The following is a 20,966-nucleotide window of genomic DNA, read 5'->3' as shown; positions in this document are numbered from 1 at the left end:
AACCGTCCATCAATTAAGGTTAAAGGCTTTCTCAGTGTCGGACGTTATAAGGTGGTGATGCTACAAACAAGACTGTGTCTATGCTAGCAGCTCTATGAGGTTGTACAGGAGTCTCCAGCTAAATGCTAACATCAGCATCCTAACTTGCTAACATGCTGATGCTTAGCAGGTATCATGTATATCACTCACCATAGATAGTTTAGCTTGCTAATATTTGCTAATTAGCATTAAATACTATAGCTGAGGCTAAAGGGAATGTTAAAAGTTGGATTCACGTATTTGGTCATTAAAAATTGTCCAGCACATAAGTGTTAAATCTTAACCCAAGGATAGTAGTGTAAGACATGTCGGGATCACCAGAATTATTACAGTTCATTCTGAAGGGACTGCAAATGTGAGTAACAAATTGAATTTAATCACTGAGACATTTCAGTCAAAAACAAAATTATCAACCTCATTTTGCTGGAGAGAAAGTCAAATAATCCCCAACGTAAGTAGGATTCATCCTCTGGTGACCATGAATGTTGGGATTTATTGCCATGAAATTTTGTACAAATATGTCTGGACCAAAATGATGACGTCTGACCAACATCGTCATCCCTAGAGCACCACCGCAAGTGGCTAATAAAAAGCAAAAAACCTATATGCTGTACCCAAAGCAAAGATAATCATGCAGTATGTCATCCACCTGTAATGGTACCTCTGCCCCAGTACTATAGCTTCAGATAGTGCTTCCCAAATTACAGATCAGGCAGCAGACTCATGACCAAAGATATTCACCTGAATCAAATTATTTTATTAAAAACCTGTGTAGGACTAATACAGCAGACCCTCTAGATTGAGCTTGGGGACTTATTACTTCCATGGAAGTGCCTGTTTGTGTTCAACCATGACAAACTCTTATAACATGAACTCATACACATCAATGTGGAAAAAAAGATGAGAAACAAAGGGTTCTCTGTGATTCATTTTTGGAAAAATCAAAAGTGCAAAATGACAAAACAAAACAACATGCAGCTTTTCTCAATGGAAACAGTTGGGAAAAGAGCATTTCCAAAGAAAGCACTAATCCACATTGATAGTTTGCTGAATTCCCTTCAAATAAACACCTGCTTTCAATTAAACTCTTAAACCCGATCACGCACGAAACAGCCATGTTATTAAGTTTCAACTCAATCAGCACCTCTGAGTGGGTCAATAAATCACTTGATAGATAACATAACTCAATATTTCATTAAAAGTATGAGATCACACTGCTTGCAAAGCTTTTCATATTTTAACATTTAGTACATAAAACTTGTCATTCAAGTGTCATTCCAAATTATTTTTCATAAGTCATGGACCAAAGGCATACTCTATCCTGTATGCTCATTTGAATTTATAAAGGCCTTTCTCTATCTGCCATTGTTTCCATGACAACAGCTTGCCGATCGGCAGTGGTACCAATTTTTCCAACACTGTTAACCTTGCATTTCCAGACAAGAAAGGAGGCAAATGTGTTTCCTTAATGCCGAAGAAAACTGGTCAGGGATTATGATGTGATGGTGATCTATGTTTTATAAAGATAGTGTCTGTGCAGTGAGTGTATCAACTATTTAAGAGCAAAGTTCCCTTTGCACGGCAAAAAAAAGAAAAGGAAAAAAGTCAATGTGAATCAGTAGCCATGAGATTACCATAGGAACCCACAGCATTTATAGTTGGGCTAGATTCTAGTCTATGGTCATTTGTCCATACTCGTATTGAAAATCCTCAGCCTTCAGTTTAATGCAGATTTCCAGTGTTATAAGGGCTGCACAGCACAGGGAGATAAGATGAAATATCAAGCAACATTCATTAGAAAACAAAAATCTGTTTTCAGACCATGACAGACATAAATATAAAAACACAATAATCAAGCAAATCAAATGATGTCACTGGTATACAGTGATGCTTAAAATTAGTTACACTCCTTTGTCCTTTGAGGTTATAAATAAGACAAAGAAAAGGAATTGTACTCCCTAAATGAGTCTCAGAAGGTAGCACAGGTACCAGTTTATTTACAAATGTTCCTGGGAAAAACCAAAATAGAACATTTTTCTACACTACCTAACAGATTCCTAACCTTTAACCTATGATGAACTGGGTTGTATGAATACCATTCTCCCTTGAAGACCGAAATTACCTTGCCACACAGCGAGTAGACCAGGTGCGTTATCTGCCCTGATGAATGATGCGTTTTACACTTCTGCAGCTGGAAAAAACAGACTAAAATGGCTGCTGGTGGAAACAAGGTGGAGGAGGACAGTTTGCTAACAGATAAGAAGTGTACAGTGATAATCCTGGTCGGTTTGATGACTTTAAAGATAGATTAAAGATTGATTCAGTGTCTTTTGCACTCGCTATCCCTTTGGCTCAAAACTGAGCATTTCTAAAGTGTTACGAGAGCTTGACGGCAATCTTCTGCTCCTTTTTCATCATCCTCTGAGCCTCTTTCTCCATCTTCTTCCTTTGCTGCTCCATGGACCGCTTTTCTCTCTCAGCCATCTTCTGTTGTCTGTTACATGAAGGCAAAACAAACGCATGATTGTCATTACAGAGCACATAAACAGAAGCTAGGTCAGCTGGGAGAGGGAAACACAAAATCTTGTTGCTTGTGCTGCTGTTGCTTTAAAAAAAACCCAAAAAAAAAAAAAAAAAAAAAAAAAAGGGTACACACTGCCACCTGCTGGGCATGACGAGAACCTACACTACTCAAATAGAAAAGTGCCACTGGGAGTGAGCAGACAATGCTCACCCGTTAACATTATCACTGCTTTTGTCTGTTCAGAGTTATACATTTAAGAGACATTTGCCCATACTAGTTGTTACTGAGGTGGCCAGGAAGCGTATTGTTTTCTTGTTTATTTGATGTTTTCCTACAAAGCCTCCCTATCTGTTACACCAAGAGCAGATCAAGTCCTGGGTGTCACATTTGTGTCAAGCCAACTGGGAATCCACATTAAAAACGAGACATAAACGACATGAAGTGTTCTTGTTCACACAGACTCCAACCTCAGTTCAGCCATTGCTGTTGTCAGAACCAGATGTCTGAACCAGGCGAAGTGGCTAAAAATACCATCTTCTCCAGGATGGATATCAGAAATTCACTGAACAAAATTTGTTTTAAAGAGGACGTATTATGGCCATTTTCAGTGTTAATCATTTCATTCTTGGTCTCTACTAAAATAGACCTACATGCTTTAATTTTCTGAAAAAACTTTTCTTCTTCTGTACATCTTGTACGGTCCTCTATTCACCCTCTGTCTGAAACACTCTGTTCCCTCTGAAAGCTTGCCGGCAACTACCATGGCAACAGTACGTTCCGCACGTCTTGTGTAAACAAACGGTTGTGGCAGCTTCGGTCCTGTTTATAGTTTTGAGCAATAGTCCGATTCTGAACCAGAAGAAGACAGACCTGATCCACCTTCACAAGCTGGACTGCAGCAGAAAACAAGCGTACGTACTGTCAGGCAGCTGGAAGGAGGGAGAAATATGAAGAGCACTGCGAATCAAGACGCTGGACAGTCTGCAAAGACTTCGGATGACTTTATTCATAACCTGGAATACTTTTAAGAGAAACTCTGTCGAGTTTTTAAGTGTGGACACTTCTGGACTAAAGGAATATTAATAATGGAGGAACAGACAGATGGTCGACAGGTAGGGAGTCTCCACAGCTTCCCCTCCTGCTGGTTTACGCTCCCGGTAAATCTGAATGAATTTAACGTTGCTGGGCATAGTTACTGAAAAACAAACTGAGCTATCTGAGCTAACGAGGTACAGCATGTCAACACTGACAAACGTTTAAGCATTTACATCTTAGCTTTGCTGTTTCTTACTAACGTGATCAGGTCACGGTAACGTGGTTAACATCACAAATCCACAATAACAATGCAGACTGACAGGCTGTGAGACTCGGTGTGAAGTGTGAATTACAGAAATAACTGTTGTGAAAATGAAGTGTCTAACTGTGCGTCGCTTCTGACGCACAGTTTCTTAGACCAAGAGAAGTATTGATGTCAATAGGACCAGGAAGTAATGTCTGGACCACCAATGAGGCGTTTCATACAAAGGAGAAAATTGTGTTTTTACCCTGACAGAGTTACTCCCTTTGATGTAAACTGTGATCCTTGTGACAGAATATTACCCCCCTCCCCTGGCTGTTTTTTTTTTGTTTTTAAATATACAATGGCCCTAATATGCTGTCGTAAAGAATAGACTTGGAGAGTTAAATGCATGGAGGGTGACATTTGATGAGTTGGAAGCAGACCAGTTCGGTGTCATGGACGAGTGACGGATGTTTAAAAAAAAAAAAACCCAAAAGAAAACGTGTGGGTTGCAGATAATGCAAATACTGCATGTTTGCATACTGGTTTATGTGAGGTTTCTGTAAAAGGTAAAAAGGATCTTAATCTATATAATTTATATTTTTATAATAGCAACATATCAAATGACAATGTGAAAACAATCGTGATTGATCAGGAAAGGATTGTTACTGCAACTCCCATCAACTTTACAGAGCTTTATAGGGGGTTTTAGATCACAGTTGTCTGGCTGCAACCAGGGCTGGGCAATAAAATGATAGCAATAAATATCGCAGAATTATTTTCCTCGATAGAAACATTTAAAATGTTCGATAAATGTTCAATGCAATTAGTTTCCATGCTTATAGCACGCCCACAAATGAATCACGAATGGCCAATCATGTCGCAGGAATAGAGGTCTGCATTGCGCAAGTTAGGATGCACGGTGAGAGGTATAAATGCAGTCCAGCACGTGATATTTACAGACACATGCAGTGGCTGACTGGCTTGAAGTTGGAGCAGAGTAAGCAAATAAGGTGAAATGAGCGACACCGCAGAAAAAGCAGAACACAGCTCGGAGGACAAAGATATAGTTGACAAGAGAGGCCACTCAACTTTGAAACAATATCACCCGTTAAAACACACAGGAAGTAAGAAATTAGAGGCCCAAACGAGTATTAGTGGACCCTTGACGATTGCCAGGCCAATACCCTGTGCAAATCTTCTTTGTCTACTTATTTTTTATTCATTTTGCAGTATGGTCATGTTTCATGTGTGCTGTATCACACTGCTGAACTTAATTTTCTATTTACTTTGTTGAGTAAAAAGGACTGAAAAGGATTTTGATTTGAATCATGCATATTTGATCATATTTTGAATGTTCATAACTCAGAGATTTTAAATGTTCTGCTGTTTGGCAAGTGTTTGTCATGTTCTGACTAAATAGAACAGTTTAAAACCACAATTGACTGACTGGTTTCGTCAACTTTCACTCAGGAGCAAAAATCAGCCTTTAAACCTGAAAGAAATAATGGTGAGGCATTTATCGTTATAAATATCGATGTCGGCTGATATGGAAATTTTTATCGTGATAACAGTTTTGGCCATATCGCTCAGCCCTAGCTGCAACTTTACTGTTTTACTTCACTCTCACCGCTCCCATAGTGTTTTGAGCTGCAGCTGTTTTCAGTGAGAAAGCTCCAAAAGGCCACAGCACAGTGCCTGCTCAGCAGCAAACAGCAGACGGCCACAGTTAGAGACTAGGTGGTGAACATAGTGGAGCACTTAGCAGCTAAATAGCCAGATATTTCCCTCAGGAGTTGGTGGACCAAAACATAACTAAAGAAGAGTGAATATTGGACTTACATTCATCAAGCGGACAGAAACACAACTCCAGATGCATCCTAATGTTGTCCCATGACTATTACGTGTGTAAGTTCACCATATCAATGGTGACGATATGTCAATGTTTTGTTCACGACATGTCCCCACTGTTTTATAATTGACTGATTGTCATTATGGAATATTGAGTGTAGATTGATGATTGATTTGATTTTAGCATAAGGCTGTAACATAACAAAATGTGAAAAAATTGAAAGGGTCTGACTACTTTTCAAATCTACTGCGTCTACTTTATATAGGTACAGATGCATTACCTGAGCACCTCCTCTGCTTCCCAGGCAGCATCAGACTCGTCCTCCCAGGCATTTGTGTCCTCCTGCCAGTTGTCCATTTCTCCAAGCTCAGCCTGTAGAAAAAGGAAAGTATCCAAGCTATAATTCCTGAATAAGACCAAAAAGCAAACTAAGTATTTTATATTGTGTATTAATTCTTTACTGGACAGTTATTTGGATGCCCCACCTAGTTCTACCAGAGATATACTGTATCCAAAAGGTTGTACTGTCCACATTGTTGCATTTGTACTAGTTAACATATAGTGGTCTATTTGAGTTATTTACCCCTTAACTGCATGAAATAGACTAAAATGAACCTTCAACAAACTTGCTAGCAGATGGTTTTTGCTGAAGTTCCATGTAATCATTTAGACTGATAATGAGTGAACACTTACATCTAAGAGTTGCCTCCTGTAGCTTTAAAACTTCTAGTCTAACGAGTTACACAACAGGTTTTACATTCAATTTTCTATCCAGTAAAGTCTCACATATTTCATTTACGGAAATCTATTATATATGAATTTGTAAAGTAGCCTACAGAGAGTATATAACCTATAAAGTCTCTCTACATTTTTAACAACGAGGGGTTGTTTATTTCAATCTTTATTTCCTATTTATTTTCTTCATTCTGTTCTTGATGATTTTTCACATAAAAAATTACAAAAGTGCATTTAATTTTACACAACTCTACAAGAGAAACTCTGCTCGGTCCTCAACTTTTCAATGATCAAATAACACACGTGAGAAGCGGAAAACCTGCTTGAAGCTTCAGATGCTGTAAAACTGAAACTCACAGAGGGTGGACTGAAGGACATCATATCCTGAGAGGCTGCCAGTCTGCTGGAGAATCCTGCTGAGCCATCAGGCACCAGGTAGTTCAAAGGCTCCCTCTTCTTCAGCACTATCTGCAACGTGGAAACCAGAGAGAGAGGAGTGGAGCTCAGAATTTAACTGAGCTACTGTGTGATGCAGTACAATCCCATAACAGGCATAGATGTAGTAGTTTTGATTTTTAAACTAGGCATAATTCAAGAAAATGTATGTTATTTGTTATTAACTATGTAGGTGTTCTGTGCATTATAGAATTCTTTCATGCATTAGTTTAATGTCCATATTCATTATAAGCATCTCAAGGAATCTATTACCAGGAAATACAAGCAGATAGTGAGTGAAGTCAGATAATATATTCATATTAGACTGGATATTTCCTGTCTGGTCTAACCTGATACATCTGTCAAGGTTTGATAAACAGAAAATGCAAACCAGGTGCATTACAGTCACAACCATATTACTTTATAATCTATCCTAGCAGAGATCATTTTAATTTACCATTTACTTGTTTATTGATATTATCCAAAAGGGAACGACTGCCTTTTTGGGAAACTCGGTTATTTGCTCATATTATATATTATCTAGAGGTACATGTGTGGGTTGAAATCTATCTCATCTTTGTGTGTCCACTACAGATATTGATCAGAGGTGCTCTTTGACTAGTTTTGCACAAATACAGGAAGCAAGCTGTTGCCCAGTTAGCTTATGCACTGCAGCTCTCCTTGATTATCTCCTAGGAGCAGTGGCTGCACACAGTATCTCACAGCTGATGCTCACATGTTTAACTTCCCGGCTTTGAACATTTTCTTTATTCTAAACAAAATTCATCTGAATCTTGGATATACAGTTGACAGGCTTGCAAGCTCACAAAGTGTACAGAGTTGCAAGGTTTACTGCATCGCCTGTCAAAAAGACCAACTGTGCTGACAACATAAAAATGAATGCACATTGATGAAAAAACCTTTAGATTAACCTTTAGGAAAAAAGTCCAGAGACACTATTGTTTATGCTGTCATCTATTAACTTAACCTATCACAAGACAACATGTGTCAGGTGGCCCACCACCTTGGCTTGGCTACAAAACTTCCTGAGCTGCTACAGTATTAAGCTTAACTTGTCTTTGTGATAGGCTAACACAAACACACCAAGGAGCTACGTCCTTAGTAATAGCACAGAGATTAAATTTACATTTATCTTATCTAAAAAGTCAGTATCCACTGTATCACTAAATTGGGTCTGCTTATTTGTACTGGATGAGCTGCACTGTCTGTTGACATACCTTCTGTGTTTTCCTGATGGTGGGAGCCATGTCTTTAAAGTAGTCAGGCTCTTCATCCACATCGTTGGGTGTAGGGGAAACATTTCCGTTGCCACCTTCAATCTTAATACTTGTAGGAGCCTCTTCGTCCCAAGAGCTCCATTCTTCAATCTCTGGCTGTGCAGACTAGAACAGTTTTTAGTCAAATGTATAAGTAGAATTCAAGAGCAGTAGGCGTTTATGTTTATAAGCAAATATATGCAAATTTAGAAATTTTGTCCAGTGATTACATCTGTAGTTTGCCTTTCCAAATACTGAATGCTAAGCTCTGAATTTCTCAGGGCTAGACCTGTTGATTGATGGATTACTGACCTGTTTTGGTACCGATGATGAAAAATCCACTGTTGTTGGGAGGGTTATTTGATCACCACTGAGCTTGCGCCCTCTTCCGCTCCTGTAGAATAATACAATGAAAAGTCAAGAGGAAATAATTCATTATTGTAGAAAGCAGCATCGGACAGAACATTGTTATCAAACACTGAGGTCAGATCTTTTTAGTGTGCAGAGCTGGTTCTGCCAGCCAGGGATGAAAACTTTGCCAATTTAATGTTCTTTAAGCATTTCAAATGGACACGTCATGGCAGGCTAGATTTAGTGTTAAATCTTCTTGCATTTGATCCATCTTTCACCAAAATACCCCCTCATAGATGCTAGTGAACAGGGTGCATTTCTCTAAGTGAATGAAGAGAGATTAAGTTGTGGATCAGACACAAATTTCACCAGAACATCCCGACAGTAACTCAAAGGTATAATATTAAGTTTTTTGATGTATTTATATTTGCAAATAAGGAAAGCAGAGTTACATTGGCAAGCGCTCCATAAAGGGAATAGCTTGTATCAGGGGTAATGGACATTGCATTTGTGAAGCATTCAGCTGCACTCACCTGCATATCAACCTTTTAAAGAAAGAAAGTAAGCTGGCGAGGCATGTGCAGATCTTGAAGAGTCGGAACTGAGTGATGGCCATGATGAAACTGAACTGGAGGGAAAGAGCAGATATAATACAGCATTAGGGTTTACAATGATGCATATACGTGTCATGTTTTGCTCCAGTGTGCCAGGATGTGTAGTAAAGCAAGTCTTCAACAGATCAATATTTATGCAGGGTAGAGTGAAATTAAGAACAGCTGGTGAGGAGTCAGTCCTTATAAAATAATATGTGTGCATGACCATTATGTACCAACAACCAGTCTATTCATAATCTGCAGAGACGTGACACTAGCATCTCATTAAAATGCTACCCTTCTTGAGTATAAACGGGCGCACTGAACACTGTTGAACACCAATAAACGCAATTACACTAGCAGATTTATACCTCTCTGTGTACTGTAAAACAAAATCACCGAATGATAATGTTAAAGATAGGTATAATAAAAGCACTACGGTTATTTTAGCTAAATTAACGCCACTACATTATTTCTTCACGTTGGATTTTTGCACGTCTTTGCTACTATATAAATAGATAGTGTTACTCACCTTGTAAGATGACAATGCACCGTACTCAGAGCAGCTGCTTTCTTCTTGTGTGGCAAAAAAGACAAGTTCATTTATTTGCTAACCGTTGCTTGCTAGCTTAGCCAACAGGAAAACATTTTATTTCTGAACCCTTTAATTGTCTTCGTAGGACGACACATTGGAAGTGACAAATTATAACACTGTCATGTCAAAACCATGCATATAACGGCTGTACACCCCAATGTGGTTTCATGACAAAACTCCTAAATTTGGGTCGTCGCTCATCTCTGTCCCGTGGCTGCCATCTTTGAGCTGGGAGGAGCAGGAACAGGGAAGTGCAGCGTGGTCCTGGTGCATTCAGGAGCTGCAGGAAATTGGAAAAATAACAAACGTTTTCGTTATTACCATACAATAATTTCTCACTGTAAACACTTGAATATCAGTAGGAACCATAGATACATGCAGCTAATGTATATACATAGAAAGGCAGTTATATACAGTCGTTAATCACAACGTATGCAAGAGAAGGTGGGTTCAAAACAAGCATAGTTTGTATATTTCGCTTTATTTATACTATATACTTTTTATACTACTTCTCCATCCACGCAGAATTTATTTCCATTAAATATGTTTTTGTTCCCTCATAGTTGTGGCCTGATTTCCACTTAGTAATTCCTGTTGTTCCAGCGAAACGGGAAGGCTTACTATTATCACCTTTCTGTGCCTAAATTAATTCTGTATAAATCTGAAATATAAATCCTGTGATGAATGAAACTAAATCCTCGCGTAACCACGGATGTATAAATACATAATGATTACAATGATAATGATAACAATTCTTTACGATTTCTTAGATTATTAATGTTGTCTTATTGACTAAATACCGTCATTAGTTTGAAACTTGAACGCATCCTGTCGTCACCACAAACTACCCAATCAACACACGACTTGAGCGGAAGTGGTATATTTGAAAACTGGCAGTTGAAGTCGAGCCTTTTTCCTGCCCCATAAGTGAAAAGAGATCAATGACAGCGTGAACAGGGTGAGGCTTTTTTCAATTGAAACACGTTATTTTAATGTTATTACAGATACACTTAGCAATATATGGTTTACTTCACCTGAGATTATTGGACCCACAGGGGAACCTATTCGCTAAGGTAGTTGTCGTTAACAACATCGCTACATGTTGGCTAACTAGCTAACTGTGCTAACTCACTTTGTAAACACAAAAGGAGATACTTTTGCAAAGGAAAAACGATGTGCAATTATTTACCCAGCATGTGTTATTGACAGTCTTAATATGAATATTGTTGTTAATAAAAAAAACATACGAAGTGTCGTCAGGAAAATTAATAATTAACGCTAATAACAAACGATCCCCAAAGCTGCATTTCATTATGGTAACGTAACGGTACAATTAATTTTTCTGCAGTTGCTCTAACTGTTCACCACGTCTCTGTTGATTCGTCAAATGTCACTTATAACATTACCAAATTTGGACAGTAACTTGCTTGACTTGACTTTGAAAAGGTTTGAAGTCATGCGTATGACTAATCCACATGTCATACCATGTAAAGAACCATTAAATTCTCATTGTTTTGAATGGTGTTTGGTGTCGAGGCAAACATTATCATGCAAGAGTCTACACATGTTGTCCGGGCTACGTCGTGTATTTATTTACTCTTCACTTTCAGATGGAGGAAGAGGAGCATACAGACAGAAAGCAGCAGCTTGCCATGCTTTATCAGAAGCTCAACAAAATTAAAAAGTATCTCAATGAAGGTAATGGCGTTGCACGTAGTCCTGTCACTGTAAGGTTCATATGCATCAGTATCCATGCTTCATGAAGTCATGACACTTTGCTATTTCTGCAGATGACACGGACAATATTAACCAGGTCATCGGCTCAAACTCGCCTGAGTCATGTCTCTCGTATTTGATGGACCTGGAGAAGAAAGAGGACCCTAACTTGAATCGTAACCACCTGACTAGACTTATTGACTTTTATACCAGAGTATTCTCCAATATGCCACTGGGAAGACATTGTCAGAATGAGAGCTATGCCAGGATGTTGGTCAGATTTGCAGAGCTAAAAGCGTAAGTAACCAAAGTTTTTACTTGTGTCTTTCCACTTTTAATTACTGTAGATAAGATTTTATGAAAGCATCAATAACAAATCTTGCTTAATCACCAATTTCATTCTACAAATATATATAAATTAGAATGTTTTTATAAGGTCTCTTTGAGTCTCATGAAATGCCCCATTTTTATTAGGATTCAAGATGTCAATGAGGCAGAAGCCAACTTCAACGTGGCAAGATCTCACAGCCAGAACTTTGCATTTGTTCACATTGCACATGCGAAGTTTGAGCGTTCTCAAGGTAGCAAGATGTGTTTTTTGTTCTTTTTGTGCATATAAATACATTTGCATGAGACATGTTATCTGGGTTGTTACAGTGTCTGCCATTTCATCTTACCAGGCAATACAAAGAGAGCGGTTTACATAATGCAGAATGCTATCGAGCTGGGTGCCAAACCAAAGGAACTGCTTGAGGCTACCTTGCAAAGTATGCTGACAGTGCAAACACAGCTCCCCTGTTCAGAAGATAAGGAAAATGTACCACGTGGGTATTTGTTCATGCTTGGCTCCATGACATAATATGGTTACATTATCTGACTGTTGTTCAGCAACTCAGAAGTTCAGTTTTTATTGTTACAATGTACTATTATCATACTACATTGTAACCATTATCTTTTTGCTTTATGCTTTTCCAATCTGATTTTCATATTTTGCTGTCTTTTCTCTCTGTCAGTATTTCCCAACACTAATGTGCACGACTCTGTCAAAAAAGGGTCAGAATTTCAAAAAGTGAGCAGAATATCAGACGGGACGGGTGACTTACAACTCTCCAGTATTTTTGGTTCAGGGTAAGACCAAAACAACAGGCTTCAGTGTTTTCTAAGGTTTCTGTTTGATGTGGGCAATGTGACATTTTATCTTAATCTATGCACTTCAGGACTGAGCCCCTTGGTGGATCATCAGATGACCAACTGCCAGGCTGGAGAGCTGGATCTCAACGCAAGAGAGCAGTTGGCATGGTGAGAGTTGCATTTCATCCTGCTTGTGTTACTACAACTTAGTGTAACATGCTTTTTGTTTTCATAGGCTGCATGAAATTAATTACCAAATATTTTGAAGTGTGTAAAGACACCTTTTGCTCTACAGGCAGGGAGAGTTCCTGTGGTACCTTTCTCTATCCCAGAAAAGGATGACGATGAGTATGGTGACTACATCTACAAGAAGCCCTCTAAGACAAGTGATGCATCAGTCCCCCCCAGTTTGTCCAGGTAATTTGATTACGTCTGGGATGCCATATTGAACAGTTTTGTTAAATTACATTAAATATATGAGTGCTTCTACTTAAAACGAGATTACTTAAGATTACTTATAGTATAGGGCTGCATAGGTTACCCAAATGTTACTGTAATGGAGAAAAAAAACTTTTTTGTGGTTTGTGTTATTTCATTAATTGAATCAAACAATTCACCACACATTTTTAAAAAATGTGTGAAAAGAAAATTGCAGTGCTGTGATTGTTAGGCTATGGTATTATCTCCTTTGTTGTTATGTTGTAAAGCCCTGCTTTTGTTTTATTGTGTATATACTGCTGGGAAACCACATGGCACTCCTTGAAAAAGTATTAAATCATGACACCAATTTATAAAATAGAATTTTGTGATTTGTGTTATTTCCCTCGTTCACTTTGAAAACCAATTCTTGACTATGTCATTCAGATGTGTAATAATTTTCTTTCAAGTGTCACATGTGTTGTATTGATACTTATTTAATTTTGTCTTAGGCAAACATCTGGCTCAAACATGAACCCATCATTTGGGCTCTCATCCTCAAAGAAAAATGCTGTCGATGGCGATTTGATGAATCTTCAAGTGAGTATAGACATGCAACAGTAGTTTGGATCTCTGCAAAGTCAGAATCAACCCTCAGCAGTTTACATTATCAGGACTGTGCTCAGCAAAGATGTTCAGCCTCATCTGGAGAAGGAAGTGTAATATCTGTCTCTCATATTGCTGTGTTCTCAGCCACCAGCTGTCAGTCCAGAGCATTGCCCTTGGGAGGATCAGGCAGCTGTGGACTCCACTACCACACTCCTTCACACATATGATACACGGGACACCCTGAGAATGGAAGGTACTATACAACTTTGAAAATCTGCTACTCAGAATGTCCGGCTGTTTGTTGAGTAGTCAATGAAACATTTATATCTGTACGAACAATAAGCATTTAGTGTTTAGATTGTTTTCACTGTTTTCATGGTGCGCTGTTTTTCTCTGGCAGATGTAACTTACAGTTTTGACCAGGTCATCAAAACAAATTCCCCCGAGTCGTGTTGGACATATCTGATGAACCTGGAGAAAAGAGGCAACCCACACACAGACATCAGCCTCCTGAACAAACTCAAGAAATGTTACTCTAAAATCTTCTCCAGGCTGCCAATCAGACAGTACAGCAAAAACTCCTGCTATGCCAGAATACTGGTCAGATATGCAGAACTCAAGGGGTATGTCGACAACAAAACTATATCTGCATTACAGTCTGGAACATTGTGGCATGTGCTGGGGACAATTCATTGTATGTGTGGTTAATATTTTTATAGTATACATATACAATCTCTATAAGCTAAGATAAAAAAAACAAAACAAAAGGCCATTGTTGTTGAAATAAAGTTTATCAAATCTTTCTCACATATTACTTGGATATAACAACATTTCTTTCTCTCCAGGATTGAAGACCCAGATGAAGCTCAGGACCACTTCATAGTGGCAAGATCCAACTGTAAAGGCTTCGCCTTTGTCCACATAGCACATGCCCAGTTTGAGGTCTCTCAAGGTATGATGGATTATTTATCTTCATTTTCCAGAAATCTGATGTATGGAATAGACAGACAACAAACAAAGACAAACAAAATGAAATGCACACACTTGGGATAGATGGTAAATAAATGAATACATGTAGAATTACTGTTTGCAGCAGTGATTATAACAACTCTAAAAATGATGGAAAGTAGCTTAAGGTTAGCAACTATCCCAGTACGCTTACAACTGTGCAGTGATTCAAGCTTTGCTTCGTCAGTGAAGTGACTACTTGTCTAGCCAGCCTTTGTGCAAAACATAATTTAATGCCATGTTTATCCTACTTCCTTCCTTTTAAGGTAATGTGATCAAAGCAAGTTCAATTCTGCACAAAGCCCAGATGTTAAATGCCAGGCCAGCTGAGCTCCTGGAGGTGGCCATACGCAACCTTAAAGCTGGAGAGAAACAGCTAGTGCCCACCAAGGTGGAGGAACACCTCACAGGTAGAGAGACACTGAAGAGTTTTCACTAAAGAGAAGGGCAAAGCACTAGAATGGACATGGTTTACAACTTCAGTTTGTCTAATATCTCCTGTTTTTTTGTTTTTTTTCCTTTTGAGATTCGCAAACAGTTGCTCCAGTAAGTATTTCTACCTACGGTGGAAACCAAGAACCTCAGCTTCCTGCTCGGGTCCCTGTGAACCGCTCAGTAGAGCAGCCTAAACCTGCCAGCAAAGAGCCCTTATCAGAGTGGAAGATGCCAACTCTCGTCAACCGGCATGTTTCTCCAGAGGTCTGATAACATTCCTTATCTACTGCTACTGTCTGTGCAATTTTACCAAACATTTGAAATGGTTCATAAAAAATATTATTTTATTTTATAATCTTTATTGTTTTGGTAAGCTGTTTGGGAGTGTCAGCTGCTGTTAGTTTGTTTACTTATCTGCCCTCGCTTGCCTTTTAATGGTAGAGTTTGGCATTAATAACTATTTTGTCGCCATGATGAGTTTACCAAGTGAGGGTCTCTCCACACACACATAACATAATAATCTTGTCTAAGTTTGCTCATTCAGTTTATTCTCTTCATACCTGTACAAACATGAATTCTTTTTGTTTATAAATGTATATACATTTTCAAATGTTCTGTTTTAGTCTCTAAATCCTTCCCTAGTGTTAATTAAATCATTCAATTTCTTTTTTTTTTTCTTTCTTTTTTTTTTAGGATAAACGTACGAGCCCACCTGACCCCAGACCTGTTCCACGTCTGCTGGAGTCGCATCCCACTCCATCCTTCCAGCTTCCATCCAGAGTGAACCCACAAACAGTCTGCCAGACACCAAACAGCTACAGAAACCCCTCTGCTAGCAGGTAATATCTTGACTTGGGTGTCTCCTGGTCCAGAATATTATCACCAGCAATTAATTTAATTAAAAGGTCATATAAACTCTCATTACTGTATTTCTTGCTTCTTTGTACCATCAAATACTCTGCCCAGTCACACCTACTCCATCTTTCTCATCTTCAGCTTTATTACTCCTGTTGCAAAGAGAGGTCCTGAGGTGTTTTCCTCTGCAGTAGCAGCACACAGAGCTGGACCTGTTCAACAGTTTCATACACCTCTAAACCAAGCAGCCTGTTTCCAGACTCCACAGGTACAACATATTCATACCCTACGTTTGCTGTTATTTTTTGGCCTAAAATGTATTACACCTGGAATATTACATTTCACCATAAACCGTTTTTGCACATCACTAACCACCTGTTGACACTGTTGATTAGGAATTGGGAAGATTTTTTTTGGAGTGATGCTTTTTACTGTGTACCAAGGAGGTCTGAGCCTTTGATGCCCTAGTGCATGGATCATTAAAAATGTTATTGACACAGGCAGTAATGTAGCTTGTCTAAAATACTGTATGCTTTCTAGGAAACCCCTTTCTGTTTACATGTTGCTGAACAAGGATTCATTCTAAACTGTGCTGTATCTTTGTTTGAATCTACTTTTAGGCTTCCTTTACTGCATTGTCAAATGAATCCATTACCATTAAGGGCAAGCAGTTCTTCATCCTCAAGATGATTGGACGTGGTGGATCGAGCAAGGTGAGAAATTATTAGTGAATGTCTATGATGTGTGGGGACAAACAAATACTCTAATTATGTTCCAACATTTTATTTTCATTGATGTTTTACCTATAGCAATCTTTTGTTGCCCTTGTTGATTGACTGGTATTTTCTTGTATTTCCAGGTGTACCAGGTCCTCGATCACAAAAAGCAGCTGTTTGCTGTGAAATATGTCGACCTCGAGGAGGCTGATGCTCAGACAATAGAAAGTTATAAAAATGAGATTGAACATCTGAACCACTTGCAGCAGTACAGTGATCAAATTATAAAGCTCTATGACTAGTGAGTACCTGACCTATCCAAATATAATATTAATACATTGTACAGTAATCACCTTTTTTATTTAACTAAACAGCTACAATGACCCATTATTTTCATTATTGTCTATAAAATGTCATTAAAATGTAAAAAAAAAAAAAACCCACACAATTCACCACAGCTGGCGCTGATTTCTTTTAGATGACTCGTTTTGTCCTATCAACGGTCCCAAACCTAAGATATTCAGTTTATTATCCTATATGGCAAAGGCATCACATCGTCATATTTGAGAAGCCGGACACAGTAAATGTTTGGCATTTTTATCCAAATAATAATACATTTTCTGATGATCAAATAATTGATTCATTAAATAATCATTGCAGCTCTGTTTAACTGTTTTGTAAAGTGTTGCAGCAGTAAAATGCTACAAATAGAGCAAATGGGGAAAATGAAATGATGTAGGATAACATTGTAATGTGACATTACAGCAGTTCGTGAAAATAGAGCAGTTGTAGAACAGGAAAAAAATATGAATATGTGATAAGAAAACACCAGGAATATGGAATATGCTTGTGTGGTATTAATTTGTGGTTGAAAGGCACAGCACTGCCACCACACTAGTTGATTTGAAGGTGGTGTCAGTTCTTCATGTCTACTTGGAATTTAAATCTCTGCCACAAATGTCCTGATGATTGTAATGTGTGTTTGCAGTGAAATTACCAACAGCTACATCTACATGCTGATGGAGTGTGGAAACATTGACCTGAACACTTGGTTGCGAAACCGCAAGACTGTGAATCCGCTGGAGAGGAAGTTCTACTGGAAGAACATGCTGGAGGCCGTCCATACCATCCACAAACACGGTTGTTTTTCCTACTAAAGCTCTGAGTGCTTTTTGTTTTTTTTTCACACCTGTGCTTTTCAGTCTGGTTAACTTGGAAAATTAGTTTGTTTTTCTGCGTTGGTGTGATTCGTTCGGCCAGGTGTGACACAGTAATCACTCATGGGTTCAGACTAAAACAACCACACCAAGACCTTTTGAGAGGAGGTGGTTTCAGTCTGGTCCCAAAGGAACTATCGAGTGGTTCATTTGTTGGGGGGATGCGAGCCGATCTTGATCCCACCCAAATGCCAGGTGTACTCCACAAGTTTGAGCTAAACGGCTCCTGTGGCCGGGTGTACTTGGCATTCTGGGATGCGGTAAACTGTAGCCGACTCTGCCATTGCTACGTCTTTAATTGCATAGCAATGTTTCTCTCACAGAAATATGCATTCTAGATATGCTACTGTATAACACAGGACCTTCTTACTGTATTTACTTTCATGCTTCAGACACATCTGCCCAGTAAGCAGAGTGAAAAGAAACCCTACCAAAGAGGAAAACTCCTTTTAAAAAAGTTTAAAGTTCACAAACTCATAAACTAGAGCAAACAATGCTATAGGTGTGAAAATGCCCTAAAATGATCTTGATTCCTAACTGTGCCAAATATCTACATCTTCAATGCAGGAATAGTCCACAGTGACTTGAAGCCAGCTAACTTTGTCATAGTGAATGCCTCACTGAAGTTGATTGACTTTGGCATCGCAAACAGAATCCAACCAGATGTGACGAGCATCATGAAGGATTCACAAGTAGGTTTTTTTTGTTAATGACATGTCATACATGTCTCTAACATGTAGCGTTAACATGCAGCCCGGGTGATTGGACTCTACGTGCGTAACACATGGTTGTTTGTCAAACACAGGTAGGAACCCTGAACTATATGCCCCCTGAAGCCATCAAAGACACGTCATCTCAGCCAGGAAAAGCACGCTCAAAGGTATCATGTTTTACTCACTCTTATTGATTCAACAATCTGTTTAATAACCTGTGAATGAAGTGGAGAGGTTAGAAATGTCTGATTGTGTTCCACAGATCAGCCCCAAAGGTGACGTGTGGTCGCTTGGATGTATCCTGTATTGTATGACTTACGGGAAGACTCCATTCCAAAGTATCACTAATCAGATTACCAAGCTGCACGCCATCATTGATCCCTCCCACAAGATTGACTTTCCTGACATCTCGGAGAAGGATTTGCTGGATGTGTTGAAGGTGAGAAACCACAACTGCACTGTGTCAGTGTGATGTGAGAACAAAAGATATGAGCAAACATGACATGTCCTATACAATTAAGCACTGGTATCTGAATACATTTAGTGCACTAATGGACATTTGAAATGACAGTGATCAAGCTCATACTGACCATTAAACATTTGTGTTCAACTGATTAATTAATCTGCACACTTGGAACATATTGACCTTTCTGAAAAATAAGAGGTGAATCAGACAGTATGCTTTGCACTTGCTATAATCGACGTAACTCCCAAAGGTTTCATTTTAACCATAATAACCACATGTTGACCTCTTGAATTTTACATTTCTACACAAAGCACTTCATTGTACTTTTATGTACATGCATTTATGCACAGTACAGTGTAGGAAGTGGATGTCTTTGTCTTTTTTATCAGTAGGAAAGGATGAAAGTGAAAATAAATCTCTACAAATCTGTCTGTTATGTACAAAAAAGATGCAAAAATATGTTATGCATAGGTAGATTATTCTGGGGAAGAGGTGCCGATCAGTTATATTCATTTTCATCCAATTTATATTGATTTGATATTTTATCATTTGTTCTGATCTATTAGCAGATGTTTCACATGACAAATCCATAGATTTAGAAGTATTGCAGAAGTGATGTAAAATTCAATAAGCTGTTTATTGTCTGATTGTTCTAGAGGTGCTTGGTACGAAACCCCAGAGAACGAATCTCTATTGCAGAGCTGCTGGAGCATCCATATCTGCAGATGAAGCCACACGCAGAACCTGAACCAGGTACACACACACACACACACACACACACACACACACACACACACACACACACACACACACACAATCTTTCTCTCTCATTCTGTCTCTCATACTCACTCAAGCCAGTTTTGCTGTTCACCACATGACACTGACCTGTCCCCATTTCACCTGTTTCAGAGGCACCATGTAACAGTGATCTCCAGAGGATCCTAACAGACCTGGCTGCCCTCCAGTCTCCAAACAGCATCATACGAGCTGCAAATGTAAGCAAGCTACAAATTCTTGCTCATTCAGTAGAACTTGTAACCTTTTCTCCATCTGTGGGTTTCTTAATAATAACTGTGTTCTCTGCTTTTTACAGAATCTGGCCAAAATGTGCAGCAGCGGCAGGAAGTTGGATGTTGCAGAGTGTGCAAAGTCATCAACCTAATTATTCTGGAAAATGTGATGCTGATCTTTTTTTTTGGTTGACCCTTAACCACTGTACGTAACCAGTACAGAAACTATATTTTTTCCTGTAGAAACTAACTAACCTATATTTGTATGTTTATGTCCTTGAAACGAAATATATAGCTTAATTTTTTCATTTTTACTTATGTTTCCTGATACTCGATGTAAGCATACAGTATAGTCAAATAAACATACTGTACCCTTAAGAGTTGGTTTATTTGTCTCAGCTGATATAAGGGTTGGGTAACTGACAAGGTGTGTCATCGCACTTATTTGAGAAAAACATCAAATTTTCCTATTAATTTTCTGTCAACCAATTAATATGATTAATTGAGTTAATCATTTCAGCACCAGAGCACTGGGAAATACATACAATGCAACACATTTTCAGATAAATAAAGACTTCTATGGTTTGGGGGTGAGCTTTTTCGATGTTCATACTGAACATTTGTCTAGCACTGTACACTTGCAGAAATGTGGCCAAATCAAAGCCCAGACCTCATTGTCATCAGTTGTGTCAGGACTTGAAAACGCTTCACTCAGTCATGCAACTTGTTTGAGCCGTTTGGTTAAGTTATCATTGGGTAAACTTCAATTGACCTCTTGTTTGTGAATGAAGTGAATTTGGCCTTTAGCATCTTTGTTCCCATCAATGACTATCTTTTCATACAGTTTACGGTGCACCTACTGTACCCAAAAACTCTATCACGTACACCGCCCTCCCTTTTGACCAATCACAACCTTCATCAGGTTGTGGAGGCTGGTGCAGGGCGGAAGAAACAGGAGGTCTCACTCTGCCACTAATCGTAGATACTGATCGC

General features: G+C 38.7%; 2 protein-coding genes across 4 annotated transcripts; one reads left to right on the top strand and one right to left on the bottom strand.

The window, feature by feature from the left end:
• Positions 1-775: 775 nt before the first annotated feature.
• On the bottom strand, positions 776-9,916 carry ebag9 (estrogen receptor binding site associated antigen 9). 2 transcript variants are annotated; one of them, XM_023410552.2, is made up of 7 exons: positions 9,618-9,916; positions 9,026-9,120; positions 8,454-8,535; positions 8,103-8,267; positions 6,787-6,897; positions 5,975-6,066; positions 776-2,533 (listed from the first exon to the last, which is right to left on the bottom strand). In XM_023410552.2, exons 2-7 carry the CDS (start codon positions 9,106-9,108, stop codon positions 2,416-2,418), a joined length of 651 nt encoding a protein of 216 aa, XP_023266320.1. In that variant the 5' UTR covers positions 9,109-9,120; positions 9,618-9,916; the 3' UTR covers positions 776-2,415. The 2 variants fall into 2 exon arrangements, with proteins under 2 accessions (XP_023266320.1, XP_087031320.1); XM_087175194.1 differs by having other exon boundaries at positions 9,026-9,115.
• Positions 9,917-10,557: 641 nt separating this feature from the next.
• On the top strand, positions 10,558-20,351 carry ttk (ttk protein kinase). Of its 2 annotated transcripts, none has more exons than XM_087175193.1 (25): positions 10,558-10,638; positions 11,291-11,378; positions 11,471-11,693; positions 11,871-11,977; positions 12,077-12,220; positions 12,449-12,524; positions 12,614-12,695; positions 12,823-12,944; positions 13,457-13,544; positions 13,698-13,806; positions 13,954-14,176; positions 14,399-14,505; positions 14,828-14,971; positions 15,088-15,260; positions 15,690-15,835; positions 15,993-16,119; positions 16,472-16,564; positions 16,711-16,868; positions 17,556-17,707; positions 18,352-18,480; positions 18,594-18,664; positions 18,760-18,936; positions 19,620-19,716; positions 19,873-19,958; positions 20,057-20,351. In XM_087175193.1, the coding sequence occupies exons 2-25, from the start codon at positions 11,291-11,293 to the stop codon at positions 20,123-20,125; spliced, it is 2,991 nt and encodes a 996-aa protein (XP_087031319.1). In that variant the 5' UTR covers positions 10,558-10,638; the 3' UTR covers positions 20,126-20,351. The 2 variants fall into 2 exon arrangements, with proteins under 2 accessions (XP_087031319.1, XP_087031318.1); XM_087175192.1 differs by having other exon boundaries at positions 12,410-12,524.
• Positions 20,352-20,966: the final 615 nt, after the last annotated feature.

Source organism: Seriola lalandi, unplaced genomic scaffold (assembly GCF_002814215.2).
Source record: "Seriola lalandi dorsalis isolate HSWRI2012SDOR001 ecotype SW California unplaced genomic scaffold, Sedor1 jcf7180002054425, whole genome shotgun sequence".
Classification (NCBI taxonomy): domain Eukaryota; kingdom Metazoa; phylum Chordata; class Actinopteri; order Carangiformes; family Carangidae; genus Seriola; species Seriola lalandi.
Note: the sequence above shows the minus strand (reverse complement) of the source record. Positions and strands in the feature narration are given on the sequence as shown.

Excerpts from the sequence above, each read along its gene's own strand:
- ebag9 (XM_087175194.1), bottom strand. The coding sequence starts at position 9,688 with ATGAACTTGTCTTTTTTGCCACACAAGAAGAAAGCAGCTGCTCTGAGT. Across the intron at positions 9,116-9,617 it reads GTGCATTGTCATCTTACAAG|TTTCATCATGGCCATCACTC; the intron begins GTGAGTAACACT and ends CCTCCAGTTCAG. Across the intron at positions 6,067-6,786 it reads TGTCCTTCAGTCCACCCTCT|GCTGAGCTTGGAGAAATGGA; the intron begins GTGAGTTTCAGT and ends CTTTTTCTACAG.
- ttk (XM_087175192.1), top strand. The coding sequence starts at position 11,291 with ATGGAGGAAGAGGAGCATACAGACAGAAAGCAGCAGCTTGCCATGCTT. Across the intron at positions 13,807-13,953 it reads GGACACCCTGAGAATGGAAG|ATGTAACTTACAGTTTTGAC; the intron begins GTACTATACAAC and ends TTTCTCTGGCAG. Across the intron at positions 18,937-19,619 it reads ATTTGCTGGATGTGTTGAAG|AGGTGCTTGGTACGAAACCC; the intron begins GTGAGAAACCAC and ends TGATTGTTCTAG.